Source organism: Melospiza georgiana, chromosome 3 (assembly GCF_028018845.1).
Source record: "Melospiza georgiana isolate bMelGeo1 chromosome 3, bMelGeo1.pri, whole genome shotgun sequence".
NCBI classification, from domain to species: Eukaryota; Metazoa; Chordata; class Aves; order Passeriformes; family Passerellidae; genus Melospiza; species Melospiza georgiana.
Window position 1 is genome coordinate 9,848,168 of NC_080432.1, and position 14,756 is coordinate 9,862,923.

Genomic DNA, 14,756 nt, shown 5'->3' on the forward strand with positions numbered 1-14,756 from the left:
TATAGCCTAAATTCAATGTGATCTACCAAGAACTAGTAACAAGCAGCAGAGACACAAATGAAACACAGCAGTTGTTTAATAGCATATAAAATTTAAGCACATACTTGTACTGTGGCACATTCTTCTCTTTTATCTTTTGATAAAATACAAGAAAATAAAGATAAAATGCAGTAAATATGATCAACTACACAATACAGCATTTTCATAGAATATAGCAGAGAAAGAGAGAATGCTACACAAAATATTGTTACATGGGAAAAAACCCCACAGGGAATAAAAAAATTTCCTTTTGAAAAAAGAGTTCCAGCTAACATATCAGCCAAAGAATTGTTAGGCCTGGATCATGGGAACACCTACGAACTTACTCAGTCTCATTGACTTAGTATACTTTCTCTTCCATTTCAAAGAATATATGTAATTTCACATATCAAAAAGCAGTAATGCTGGTCCAAAAGGCAGTGAGATGTTTCCCATGCTGGGTTAATAACCGGAGATGCAGAGGAAGCCAGAAAGAACAATTCACACCAGTGGCAATGGTGTTACGCATACGCACTCAGTGCTGCTTTGCAGTTAGCACTTGGCTAAGTCTGTTGTATTAAAAATAACTCACTGATTAAAATGATTTCATTATTTTTAGGGTTCAGTTTAGCACTTTAATATACAAAGCTTTGCAAAGTGGTAACAAAATTCAGATCAGTTCCCTGCTGGGAGCAGGACCTGCTGACTTCAAAGTCAGCTAGTTTCCTTCATGAATTGTTTACTTACAAAACGTTTTCTCAATAAATATGTTAGAAGCAGCAAAACAGACCTCCCTTGTTTGCAAACTTAACTAAAGTGTTACCCTGTATCCACTGGGAGTTGTCTTCTAAGTGTTTGCACAAGGCTCAGGTAAGCCTCACTGCTCCATCAGCAGATTCTTTGTTCTCACTATAAATCCCTCTGCTACATGTGCTTTTCCAACAACCACTTTGCCTGGAAAAGTGGATCTGGACACCTTTTGTGAGTGTAGAATGTAAATGAGCCTTTGACCTCCAAAGACCAATAGCTGGTGTGTGGTATCTTTACCTCCTCCTTTGGAAAGTTTCTCTCTGGACATTTTAATTGGTTTTCACAAGGGTGCCTTGGTATGAGTTGAAGTACCTGACTGTGGAATCAAGGCCTAGTCACCTGTCTTGGGAGCCAAAAGTCATGAAATGTCACCAGTCATATCTCTCCTTTATGTACTTTTGGCATATACACAGACATAACTTTTTATCCATGCCACTTACAAGCTTTCCATGCTCTACGCCTATTTTTGAAATAACAGTATTCCTACTGACTTCAGTTAAGATTTCCCCTAATGGGCAAGACATACCACTGGTTATAATAAAGAGAAAAACCTGAAGAAGAAGCAGGATGCTGTCAAAACACGAATTTGGTGATTACAAAGTTTGATTAACACAGAGAAGCCAAGTCTCACTCTTATGTTACAAACAGAAGGTTTCCTGTACTGCTTTACCACTGTATTTCCATTCAACGGTGGACTATTTCTGGGATGTATTCTATGCCTAGTTTTACTGCTGATGTGGATATAGAAATATGTATAAAGTGTTCATGTGCCATAGCTCACTGGAAATTATCTGTCAGCTCCAGATGTGGATAACTGTTGAATAAAAACAGATCATCAATTGATTTTTGCAAAGGCTGCGGAATGACAATTTGACAGTAATTTGGAGCACATCTTGAGTGCACATAGGATGACTTTGAGACAGCAGCCTAGACAAAAAGGACACTGTCACCCAATGCCCTCTATCCCTTTCAATACATACTAGTCTTTCTGCAGTTTTAAAATGCTACATGCCATTGGGCAGCCTCTGTGAATAATGATGGAGTTGGTGTAGTAATTTCTCTAGCTTGTTAAGGATGTGTTCACACATTTTCTGTCTGAAAGCTTGAGGATGGTCTATCTGAAGTGGAGAGAGATGTACCTCCAAACAGTGACAACTTCCATGTCCCTTAGGCACCTATCATAGGAGAGAAGGGGATATGTTGGATCACCTGGAGGTATCCAGGTCTCCCTGTGATTTATAGAATAAGCCCAGCAGACCAGACCAAACACAGAACTTTGACAATGCTAAATTTAAGAGCAATCTGTTCCAGCCTCTGTGAGCTGGCAGATGAGTGGACTGAGAGAAAAACTTTTCATATCCATCTAGGTTTTGCACTGATACAGAATTCAACCTCCACACAACACAAAAACAAAGGATAGGAACAATTTGGCCAAACACAGAACTCTGTACAGATGTCTCTTGCTTGCTTTCTCTTTAAAGCTGACAATAGACAGAAATAGAAACTTTTGCATTCCTCTTCTTAGGGGACTGAATGCTAATAGAAGGGGTTAGATAATTTGTTAAATTAACCAATTAAATGGGTTAGATAAATGGTGTGTTCACAGTATTTTCTCTTCGCTTAATTTGAAAAGAGAGGATAGCATGAGAGGTACAAAACCTGAAATGAAAGCAATAATAAAAATAAAATAAACTACAGAAGTTTCTTTTCATCCCTAACCTACTTTCTGACTCACCAAACTTATTCAAATTCTTGTTTCCAATTTTATTTTGTATTAAAAATTCAAACTTTGAGTTAGACGCTCCCTGGGAAGGTGTTTATTGAAAGCACCTTTATAAATACTCTTATAGCTTGCATGCGACTGTAGGATTGAGGTGAGGATAAATGATGTCAAAAGGCACTCTACATTGTTGTCACTGAAACCTGAAGGGTCTAGCTTCCTCTTCCATGGAAGCAGTGCCTTAAAATTTGGGACTTGAATTATTATTTTGAAACAGTACAGTGGTGTCTGAGGCACATAAAACATGTGTGTATATGTGCATTTCTGTATGTGTGCACACAGGTGCATGCAGGTCTACAAATCACCTGGAAGCTGGTCATCCTGGCATGTCCCTTGTGGAAATCGGGACTGTGTGGTGGCTTGTCTGCCACTGCAGTTAGCAACCAAAATGCATTCTATACTAAACTTATAGATTTCTATATTTGAAATTTATTATAAATGCATAGAATTTATATTAAAGGATTATACAAAAAGCACCTTACATAGCAACTATTTGCATATTTTCTGGATTTTCAGAATTATGTTTGACCACCTAGTAAAAGTCACCAACTTTATTTTCTACGGCAACTGAGTTATCCCAGGTACCATCTAACATGGAGCCTTGATGGAAACCTGAGGAGACCAGATGGAGTAACAGCAATTTCAGTGATTATTGCAGAAGCTCTGACTGGAAGGGGGGGTAGTTGGGAGAGAAAGCACCAAATTAAATTATATGACATTTCCTTTGCAATACACCAGGTTGCAACCCAAGAGGCACCATAGTGTGCTGGAGTAAGTACTTTTTAAGATCAATTAAAAATAGGGCTGCCCTCATGGCATGCTAGGAACTCAAACATGACATTCAAAGCATAATCCAGCTGGCCTGGGGCTAGGGCAAGACACACTGCCTGGTTTTCTGTGAGAAACCAAGCCGGGGCTCATCCTGAGAGGGTGGCTCACAGCACCCACCTCACCATGGCCTTCATGTCTGCAGAGCTAACAAGGCACAAAGCAGAGTGGGCCTGAGTCACAAAGCACAACATCCAATAATTCAACAGCCTGGAGGGAAGGGATGTCCCCCAGAGGGACCCTGACACACTTGAGAGGTGGGCTGGTGTGAATCTCATGAAGTTCAACAAAGCAAAGTGTGAAGTCCTGCACCAGGATTGTGGCAATCCCTGACACACCTACATGTTGGGTGGAGAAGTGACTGAGAGCCACACTGTGGGGAAAGACTTAGGTGTGATGGCTGATGAAAAACTCAACACGAGCCAGCAGTGCGCACTCATAGTCCAGAAAACCAATGAGTCCTGGGCTGCATCAAAAGCAGTGTGGCGAGCAGGGTCAGGGAGGTGATTTTCCCCCTCTACTCTGCTCTGGTGAGATCCCACCTGTAATACTGTGTACAATTATGGTGTGCCCAGCGTAAGGACAACATGAAAGTTTTGAAGCAAGTGCAGACTAGAGCATCTCCCCTATGAATGCTGCACAAGTTGGGGCTGCTCAGTCTGGAGAAGAGATGGTTTTGTGGAGACCTCATGGCAACCTTCCAGTGTCTGAAGGGGCTGACAGGGAAGCTGCTGGGACTCTGCACCTGTCCTTGTTGTGGTAGTACAAACTGAAAAAGGGGAAATTTATGTTAGACAACAAGAAGAAGTTCTTAACTGTGAGAACGGTGAGACACTGGAACAGGTTGTTCAGAGAAGCCGTGGATGCCCCATCCCTGGCATTGCTCAAGGCCAGGTTGGATGGAGCTTTGAGCAATCAGTTCTAGTGCTGGGGGTCCCGGCGCATGGCAGTGGGGCTGGGGCTAGATGATCTTTAAGGGCCCTTCCAACCCTTGTCATTCCGGCACTCCCCTACCCCACAGCAAACCCTCCGCGCCGCTGCCCGCACGGGCCCGCCCCACGCCGGGGCTCGGGCAGGCGCAGCCGCCGGCCCCGCCCCCGCGGCGCCGCTTCCCCCGGTTCCCGCCCCCGCCGCCCTCCGTGCGCGCTGCTTCCGGCGGCGCCCGGCGCGGCGGCGGCTCCGGCGGCCCGGGCAGCTCCGCCCTCCGGACGGGGTAGGGTGGCGGCGGTGGTGGTGCTGCTGCCGGGCGGGCGCGGGGGGGCCGCAGCGCCGGGCCCTGCAGCAGCCCCGGTGCGGGGCCGGCCCTGCGCGGCGGGGGCGGGCGGCCGCGGGTGTGCGCTCCCCGTCCGCCCGCCCGCCCAGGGCAGGCTGGCGGGGCCGGGCCGGGCCGGTGCTGCTGTCGGGGAGGGGAGGCGGAAGGCAGAGGCGGCGCCGGGCAGTCCCGTCCGCACCTGCCCGCCGCTGTCCCTAGGCCTCGGCGGGAGCTGCCCACCGGGGAAAGGAGCTGTCCCCCCGGGGAAGGGAGCGAGGGAGCGCGGGCACCCCAGGAGTGGGAAGGGGTAGGGATGGGATGGAGCAGGGAGGACGGGAGGAACAGTGCCGGGACCAGACAAAGCGGGCAGGCTGGCACGGGTTGTGCTCCTCTCCCCTGCGGGTCCGCCGCCGCTGCTCGGTCCCTGCGGTGTTCCACACTGACACGGCTTCACAACACGACAGAAAGCAGGATAGGAGCTGAACTAGCGATACTATTTTATTTCATTTTTTAGGTGTGTACTTAGGGGTGCTTCACTTCTTGTGGATTGTTATTTGCTACCAGTGCAGGCTGACAAATGGACATCAGTTGGATGTGAACGGACATGATTAGGACGAGAGAACACAGACTTAAGCTGTGCCAGGGGAGATTTAAGTTTGCCATGAGGAAGAATTTGTCCACCAAAGAGGTGGCTAGACCCTGTAATGGGCTGCCCAGGGAGGTGATGGAGTCACTGTCCTTGGAGCTGTTTAAGGAAACACGGCACTTAGTGCAATGGTCTGGGTGACATGGTGCTTTTAGGTCACAGGTTGAACTTGTTGATCTCAGAGGCCTTTTCCAACCCAATTGATTCATCAATTCTGTGACAGTGGCAGGTACCAACTGCGTGGCCTAATACCTGCGATCCATGCAGTGAGGAGGCAGCTGACCAACAAGTAAATGCTGTACAGAGTATGCCTGCATGGAGAGGCCGTATAATATCTCAAGAGAAAAGTGAAAAGGCAAATAAGACAAGTGCACACAAATTTCTTTTTAAAATGTGTGGGGAATTTAAATTTATTTTTTTTTTACATGAAGTGGAGAGTTTCACCACAGCTGGAAGGGTTGTTGGTGAGAATGAAGTGGCATAATGCTGGTAACTTTAGACTGTCAATAGAAAGGGCTACATGATGATTTACTCATGTTGAGAAACAATTTCTGTTAAGACACGCCTCCATAAGACACTCTGTATGTGTAATAGGTGCCAAAGGAACTTTTGTCTCCATTGTATCTCTGTGCTGAACCACATCATGAGTCTGGTCCTAGCAGGAGTGCAGTCACTGAAGTTACTAGAAATTCTTGGATTTTGCCTGTTTTGGTGCTCATGAAGACAATGTAAGATTTTAGATAGATAAAATTGCAATATACTGCAATTTTTTTCAAACAGTAGAATTATTAGTTAGAAGTGTGTGTGAAGTGGCTTATTAAGTGCCAGAATATATTATGGGAAGAAATGCAGCAAATGGGGCCTGAGTTTAAAGTCTACTGGTAATAGCTTATTAATTTTTAATTAAGAATAGCTTCTAGTTTCAACAAGTTGAGTGTAGATGTTGGTATAATCTTGGTAATTAACAGCAAGAGATGCTAACCTGTGGTAGAAGTACTCTCTTTTAGACTGTAATGTAAGGATCCAGTATTCCCTCTGTGCATTAGTGTACAAAGATAATTAAGAGATTTCCCATTTACTGTCTTTTATCTGAGACACACATATTAAATTGCATTAATCTTTCTTCAGAGATCATATGAGCCCTTGTTTTTGTCATTTATACATTCTTTGAAATTTGTCAATGTTGCTGTTTCTTTTATAGTCAGATGAAGGAGAATTGCTCGCTGCTCCCAAATGTGAGATTAGCAAAGCTGGTGTGAACAGGAATTATTACTTCGCTGGCTTTAAAAATCAAACCTGGTGTATGCATGACTAGCATGTACAACATTTGCTTCTCTTGAAATAGTACAAACTCTTTCCTATCATGTGCTTTTCCAGGGATGGCTCAGGGATAAAATGTGCCATTTTTTTTCCCTAAATCTAGTATCTGTTACTTGTTATGTTTTCACAGAAATCCTTCATTTCACAGCCCTTTGAAATCTCAAGTATTTTTCTGTGTACTTCCCACCTTTTCTCAGCAGTCTGGTTGGTGAATAGCTCTGTACTGTTTCTGCTTGTAAGGGATAAAATTGTGGCTATTGAGGAGTTGCATTTGCCGAGCTAACCAAAATGAACAGGTAGAATCATAGAATATTCTGAGGTGGAAGGGACCCATCAGGATCATCGAGTCCAACTTCTGGCCCTGCACAGGACAGTCCAACAATGACATGACAGCATTGTCCAAATGCTTCTTGAACTCAGACAGGACTGGTGCTGTCACCACTTCTCTGGAGAGCCTGCTCCAGTGCCCAGCCATCTTCTGAGTGAAAAACATTCTCCTCATACCCACCTAAACCTGCCCTGACTCAGCTTCATGCTGTTTTTTCAAGTACAGGAGTCATTAATTGCATGAGTTTCTTCAAAGCTTGAAAATAGATTTGTACACAAAAATTCCCTGTAAAAAGAGGCAAAGTAGACTGAAGAGGTCTAGTGCTTTGGAATGCTTTAACTTAATTAGTGCCTTTTCCCATGAGATCTGTACAGAAGCTGTAAGATGTTTTACTTTCTCTAGGTTTTCTGTGCTTGGAAGAAGGAAGTAGTGAATTACAGTCTTAGAAGCCTTTCTGTATGTATAGCATGAAGAAAAGAAAGGTTAGAAAAAGGAGGCTTGCCCATATAATTGAAATAGTTATAAAATACATAATAGTCTGGGTAGGAGATATTGTAAATAACGTGATGGACTCCAATGTATTTTGAAAGAAAATATCGCTTAAAAAAGTTTTATTCCAAGTCTAGTCCAAAGTGGTTTTCTGGAGTCCTGTCTGTTAAAGTAGAGATAACATTTTGGGAGTCCTTTGAGCTGGTCTGGCTTGGGACCTGTGCAGTCTTGCTCCCCCCTCAAGCCAGCACTCACCAAGATGGTTTGGGGACATCAGACTGAAAACTGGTTCTGGTATTTCATAGTACTTTTTCAGTCCATTTAATGGTATTGACAGGAAAAAAATATATATAAAAGAAATAAAATATGTAGAAGGCTGCTGCTTGGGAGGAGGATAAAAAGACACCCTTATAAGAACCCTTTATTAGGCTTTAGTTTAGCATAATTATGCCTGTACAAAAAAAAAAAAAAAAAATTAATAATATACAGCAGGCCAAAGACCCAGCCAGAGATCAGAAGGCATAGTTACATGGGCCTAAGTGGATCTCTTTAAAATAATCAAGCAATTTGAGGGAAGGGGGAGCTTTTGACATAAACTTTGCATGTACATGAGCTCCAGAGCTGTTTATCGTGATGCTTTGCGTAGACCCGAGTCTGCATTTTTATCTTGTTTTGCAAAGTTAAATCCTGTTAATTAGAAATCAGCTTGACTTCTGGTAGTTCCTGAAAAAAAATCTCTTTGTATCATCTGGCCCTACTGATGTGTATTTAATGTAATTCTTTCACTAGCTTATTATCCTTTAACCTCTGGAGCAATTTTTCATTTGTCTTTTTAACGCCGCACAATTCCTAATGCTTCTTTTAAAGTGCCAGAAGAAGAATTCCTATTTGTATTGTAGTCCTAATGGTTATTTAATCCTTCTTTTACAGTGGTTTTGTCTTTCTTGTTATAAGCTACTATATCTGATACTGTTTTTAACTCTTTAATTTGTCTCCATTTCTGTTGTTCAGACTAGTAAGTTTACATGAAAGCTTTCAGTTCCTACTTATTTACTTTTGGACCTGTTGACCAATGCCAGCCAAAACTGATGAAGTTGTGTCAATGTCAAGGATTTCAAATTTTTACTGGTTTTATGAAATTATTAAGCTGCTAGAGGGAGAATGACCCAAATTAACATTATTGCTAATGGAAAATCTTCAGCATGATTTCAGTTATTTCTTCTCTTAGACCTGGCTTAAACTGGCCAGCTGGCTGACATACAGCCCTGAACTGCTGGATGGTTTTGCTGCTCTTGGACAAGCTAAGATAAGGAGCACAGCTGGGTTTTACAGTGCCACAAGAACTGCAGGCTGTGGCCAGAGGAAGGCTGGAGTTTGCAGTGCAGATGCCAGGTTGTGTAGGTTGCACATGTGAGATAAGTGATTCCCACTGATATTCAAGTACCACAGCTGAATGATTCTTAAAATTGAGATCTATAATGCTGTATTTTTCTTAATCATGAAAATTTTGAGTTTGAAGGTGGTGTATATGCTGATCTAGCCATGATTTCAGGGCTTGATAGCAGAACATTTGTTGAAGTTTAATGTCTGTTGGCATATTCTTTAAATAGATCTATTTTTTTAAGAGGGAGAAAATCCAGAAGGAGAATGTATTTGTAATCTTTACTTCGTCTTACATCAAAGCATCTCTGCTTTGAAAAAATAAAATAATAACTATTTTCAGTTTGGAGTTGTTCCTTTTTTCTTTTTTTTGTTTTTTCCTTTCTTTTAAGGAGGAAAGGTTCAGGGATGTGCTACTTTTTTTTCCCAGTGTCTTTTCTGAAGGGTGGCTTAGGTTGTTTGTGGGAAATGTGACATTATTGCTTCTTGGTGTTTCAGGGCAGCCTGAAGTAAATCTTGCATATTGTTTTATGCATTTCCTTCTGCACTGAGTATCAGGAGTAATTCATGTCCTTGACAGCTACATCAACATGTGAAACTAAACTAAAGACCAATAATAGTAGAAGCAAGAAAGTGAGAATTGAGCACTTCATTAGTAAACTTTCTTTCTGTCCTGAATCAAATGGGCAAATAGTGCAGCCTGTCCTTATCTGTTACCACAAGTGCCTTCTTGCTGGAAATGTTCACGCCAAAGAGAGCTGTTTGTACATCTCTGTGTGTTTGTGAGTATGGGAACGAGCAACTGACCTAAAAAACACACTGTAGATCTGTGTAGAGACTTTAAAAAGCTTCCATTTGTTTAGTAATTTACCCTACTTTAAACGTGTGCTCCCAAAAATGCTACAGTAGGGTCTCACTTGTACCCACTGCAGACAGTAAATACATGGCGTGTCTGCCTGGCAGTGTGAGGCATCGTGTTTGTTGTTACTTGAGGTGTCTTCTGCAATAGAAGGGTCACATCTGTTGGTTCAGAGATTACCACAGTGTGTATCCTGTGGTAAACTAAGCGGCAACTCCCGCAGGGGCTATTGAAGAAACATTTATTCTATTTTGAGACATGCTTAGTCATCCCTGCTTGGCCTCTAACGGGTTACAGGCATTGCTCCTTATTCTCTCTTAGTAAAGCTGATGGACAAGTTAATGAGAAGGCCAGTTTGTGAGAAAGTTTGTGAACTCATAGCCTGAGTGTGTTGGGTAGTGCCAGTGGAAATTGGAGAATACACGGCACATTTTGTTGTGTGTTGGTAAAACTCACAGTTTACATCACACAGGTATGGAGCAGCTGCTCAATATGGGACAAGCATATGTAAGAGGATCCTTATTAGTAGGGAATATGATACAGCCCTCCTGTGTCCTGTAGAGAACATTCAGCTATAAATGCTTCTTCACTGTTGTAAACAGAAAACCTTAGTAAAGTAGCTTACCTCTAATTTAGCCTTTTCTAATTGCTAAACCTACTTATTTGATTGTTTTACTTGTGTTGGTGTCATCTGTGTAAAACACATCAATATTCTTAATTAGGAATATATTCTGTGTTGGGTTTTTAAAGTATGCAGATCTAGTACATTTTGTGTTTAACTGAATTGCTACTTTAATGAAAATATTTTCTCTTGTCAGAATTAAAATGCTTTCTATGGGGACTTCTGCTTCTGATGCCAGGACTCTTTTGAAGACTTCATTTGTTGCATGGTTTAAAGGAAGATGATGTTGTTAGTGAATTCTGAGCATCCTTTGGGAGGCTGATGACCCTTCTGTTGTTGCTGTGTGCTGTCATGGACAGCTTCAAATGGTAAAGGCATTATTTTTGTGACTCTTCTTTCAGATTAGTGCTCTAATAGAGGAAGCAGTTAAGTTTAGATTAACAGCCCAAAAGCTCCTTCTTTTCACTCTTAAGGCCATTTACTCTTCTTTTAAGAAAGTAAAACCATTCACAGTGGTTTTAAGAAGCTGTGTCTTCACAATGGGAAGGTGTATCTTCAGATATGCTTTCACAGTTGTTTACAGCATGGGCCAAATTTCATTTCTTACTTGAATTAATTTCCCTGAGTCACTGCAATTTTCTTTTCTTGTAATAAATCCCTAAAGATAATGCTTATTTTGACCATTAGTTTTTTTTTTGCTTGAGGGCCGGTTTTGGCTGATATTTCTTCATATCTTCTCTTTTTTTTAAACAAAAAATGAATGTCAAGTAAGGTAAAAAGTAAATGGGAAGCCACACTTAGTAGCTTCCAACTAAACAATTGTCTTACAATAAAATACATTAATTTATTAATATTTTAGTAGCAGTACTTTGTTTAAGATGATATTCAAAACGGCACAATTTGCTTTCTAAGAACTCTGTGTCTACTCACTGTGTTTATTCATTCTGTTTTATCAGCTCTTTTCCAAAACACCACAGGCAGTTAATGCAACTTACAAAGGACTCCTGACTTTTTGCATCTTCCTAAGACCTATCTAGATGCCACCAGTGTTTCCCATGCTAACAGTCCTGAGCATGTTTTACTACATGTGCCTTCGGCGCCGGGCGAGGACAGCGACGAGAGGAGAGATGAACAGTCGGAGGGCCATTGAATCCAACACCCGCGCCTTGCCCATCAACGTTGAGATAGTTCAGTATGCCAAAGAAGTGCTGGATTTCAGCTCTCACTATGGCAGTGAGAACAGCATGTCCTATACCATGTGGAATTTAGCAGGGATTCCCAACGTGTACCCTAGTTCTGGTGACTTTACCCAGACTGCGGTCTTTCGAACTTACGGCACCTGGTGGGATCGCTGCCCGAGCGCCCGGCTGCCTTTCAAGAGGACTCCATCCACCTTCTGTAGCCAGGACTATGTGGAACTTGCTTTTGAAGAACCAGTTTATCCCACTGCAGTGCACATTCTGGAAACCTATCATCCTGGAGCTGTAGTCAGGATTTTGGCATGCTCTGCAAATCCTTACTCACAAAATCCACCAGCTGAAGTAAGGTAATTTTTTTCTTCTTGATGCTTTCCTGTAAGATGTTAAGTGGTACAAATAGGACTGTTTAGTGAACTTTGCTTCCTAATATTTATCAGCTTTTAAAAATTTTCTTTATTTCTTCATGTTTTTAAAACTGTGGTGTTCTTGTTTTGATAGCAGCTTCAGAGATGTAGACTTTTTTTGGAATTAATGCATGTCCTAATATCAACTTTAATTTGTGTAATGATAGTTTTGATGTTGGAATTTTTATGGGCAATAATTACTACATCTGTATAAAACACTACTTCTGTAGTGGTAGGTCTGAGCTCTTCCTTCAGTAGCAAGAGGAAATTGTGTAAAAGAGGTTGAGGATTCATGTCTGCTGTAACATCCTGCTTCAAGTAGCCATGGACTCTTTCTTCTCTGCATGCTTTAGACTGAATGTATAGTATAATTAGGCACTGTAACTATTCATATGGAAATGAAGCTGAAACCAGAAGCACAAAACAGTCAGACAAAAGGTGATACCATTTGTCTGATCTTTTATTTTTGGTCTGGTCAAAGGGTGGTGAGCTCAACTTGTTTTTATACTCACTTCATCTAAAAGAAGCAGATTTGATCCTGTTGGTTTTCCTTATATTAGGAAGTCTTGATGAAATTCCAGTTGCAGGATCAGGAGTGTGGTAATCTGGGGAATGGTAAGATAGTGAAGAAAAACATTTTGTGTGAGGTGAGAAGCTCTTAGTGAGGAGGTGAGGAAATAGGAATGGAAGGAGGAAGTGAACAGGTCAAACCATGTAGTGGGGAAAAACATTGGGAAAAGCTGTCAGTATGTGCAATTGAAGTATTCCTTATCAAAAAGAGATTAAATAATACCAAAGATATAAAGGAAGGGAGAGCTGATAGAAGGAATAATTAACAAAATGTGTCCTGTAAAGATTAGTATGCCAGCAAATACGATATTATTATGAAACACACACTTTGGTGGTATATGTAGTGCTAATGTGGATGTTGGGTGATTTTTTTACTGACTTACCTTTTACAGATGCCACTAAAAAGTATATTTTTAGGTCTAACTTATTATCCCTTGCTTTCTAATACTGGGCCATTGATGATCATTCAAAAACCCTTGGAAAATCAGGTGTCATGGTTTATATTCAAAATTTCCAGTTAATATATTTTGTATGCTTCTGTCATCTGCTGTGGCTAAGTGCAGTTGCTTGTTTTACAGATCTAATGAGAATATGATATGTTGTATAGCTCTAAAGTAAACATCTGAATTCAAGGAACAGTGATAGGTCAAAGTAATAATAATAGGCCACCTAACTTTAGAAGTATGAGTGCTTCTGGCACTGTAATACAGAACTTATTTACAGAATGGTATGTGGTGAAGGCAGCTTTAGACTTTCAAATTCAGAACCTAATGTGAAATGGCTTCTGGGCAATTACTCTGTGAACTTCCATTTTACTTTCTTATTTTGTGATGTGGATCTTATTTCTTTATGGTGAAGCGCAGATTGGAGGAAAGCTCAAAAATAGTTAATTGAAGGACCTGTTTAATTAGGTACACAAAACAAGAGATATAGAAAATTGCACAGAGAGCTAAAGGGAGATGGAAGTGAAAATACTAATATAAAACTTTGGGGTATGGGCTTTATGACTTCTCTTGAGGTGTGGTCAGAGTGAGAGCTCAAATGCTCTTCTTCAAAATGAAAGATAAAGTTTCTGTAGGATTTTGCTTTTTAATTTGTAGGCAAGAATGCCCCCTGTCCTGCCTGCATAGGTTAACATTTCTGGTTGGAAAAAGGTTGTCTCAGGCATCCTTGGAAGGAGTAGTCTGTGCTGCCTCTTCAATAATTGTTAGTCTTGATGCTAGAGAAGTGTTAGAGGGATGCTTTTTTCTGTTTGCTTACCTTTGCTCTGCAGGATTTGTGTGTTTGGAGCTGAGCATTTGGTTTGTCTCTTTTTTTCTAAAGAAGGCCGTGTCTTATGTTTGGTGTCATGAAGGGAAGATGAAGGAACCCTTTCTCCACATCAGGGACACAATATTTTTTCTCTGTTCATTTGCTCACCTTTGTGAGAGGAATCTGAAGAGTTGCAAGAGCACAGTCTCTTTTCTGCTTCTGTTCTTGATCTCTTGTTTTTACCTCCAAAAATTCTCTGAGATATCAACTAAGAATTCTTTTTTTTTGAAGATGGAATGCTGCTGTAATCTCAGGTGATTCCTTGTTTGACTGATGTTTTGGTCTTGAAGCATTGCCATACTATTTTCTTCTGTTAAAAAAGGCCATGACCTACTTACTCAAAAGGCACTTAGAACCTTGTTTTCCTCTTCTGACTATTTTGATACTTTGTTTTTTGATACTTGGGTTATTACCGGTGAAACTTTTGTGTGCTGCTTTGTTTTATCAGCTGACACTGTACATGTTTTTCAACACCAGTGTGGAAAGGGCAGGTCATTAGGAAAGTTCTCTTTCACCAGCTCCTACTTGATATATAAAGAAGGCCAAACTGTCAGTGAAGTCAAAACTTTGCTGAGTACAAAAGCTTCGAGGCTGCAAGTCTCTTTATGAGGAGCTAGTGTATCACAGCTCTTGCTCAAGAGAATTTTACATAGTTTTGTTAAAAAATGGCTAACACCTGCATACTTGGCCAATGTATTACTCACTTTATGCTTCAGTTGCATGAAAGAACAGCTCTTGCAGATGTTCAGAACATGCTCTTTGGTCATGTTCCTTTCTTGCTGGTGCACTGAGCACTGCTGTTGCAGCTTTGTATGATGCTGTCTCAGGTGAGCTTTATTCAGTGTCTTTGGAGGTGGGGTCACATCTTCATGGGGTGGGAATAAGCATTTACTTCTCAGAGGGTTTGCAATTGTTTCCAGGTAATCCTCATGCTTAGAAC

At 41.3% G+C, this 14,756-nt stretch overlaps 1 protein-coding gene across 1 annotated transcript in view; it reads left to right on the forward strand.

Moving 5' to 3' along the window:
* The first annotated feature begins 4,596 nt into the window (after positions 1-4,596).
* The window catches only part of FBXL4 (F-box and leucine rich repeat protein 4), a 62,475-nt gene continuing 52,315 nt past the window's right edge, over positions 4,597-14,756 (forward strand). Inside the window, exons 1-3 of the mRNA XM_058020282.1 lie at positions 4,597-4,649; positions 10,529-10,700; positions 11,289-11,878. Of these exons, the coding sequence (XP_057876265.1) occupies positions 11,370-11,878 (509 nt within the window). The 5' untranslated portion in view covers positions 4,597-4,649; positions 10,529-10,700; positions 11,289-11,369. The remainder of the gene's footprint in view (positions 4,650-10,528; positions 10,701-11,288; positions 11,879-14,756) is intronic.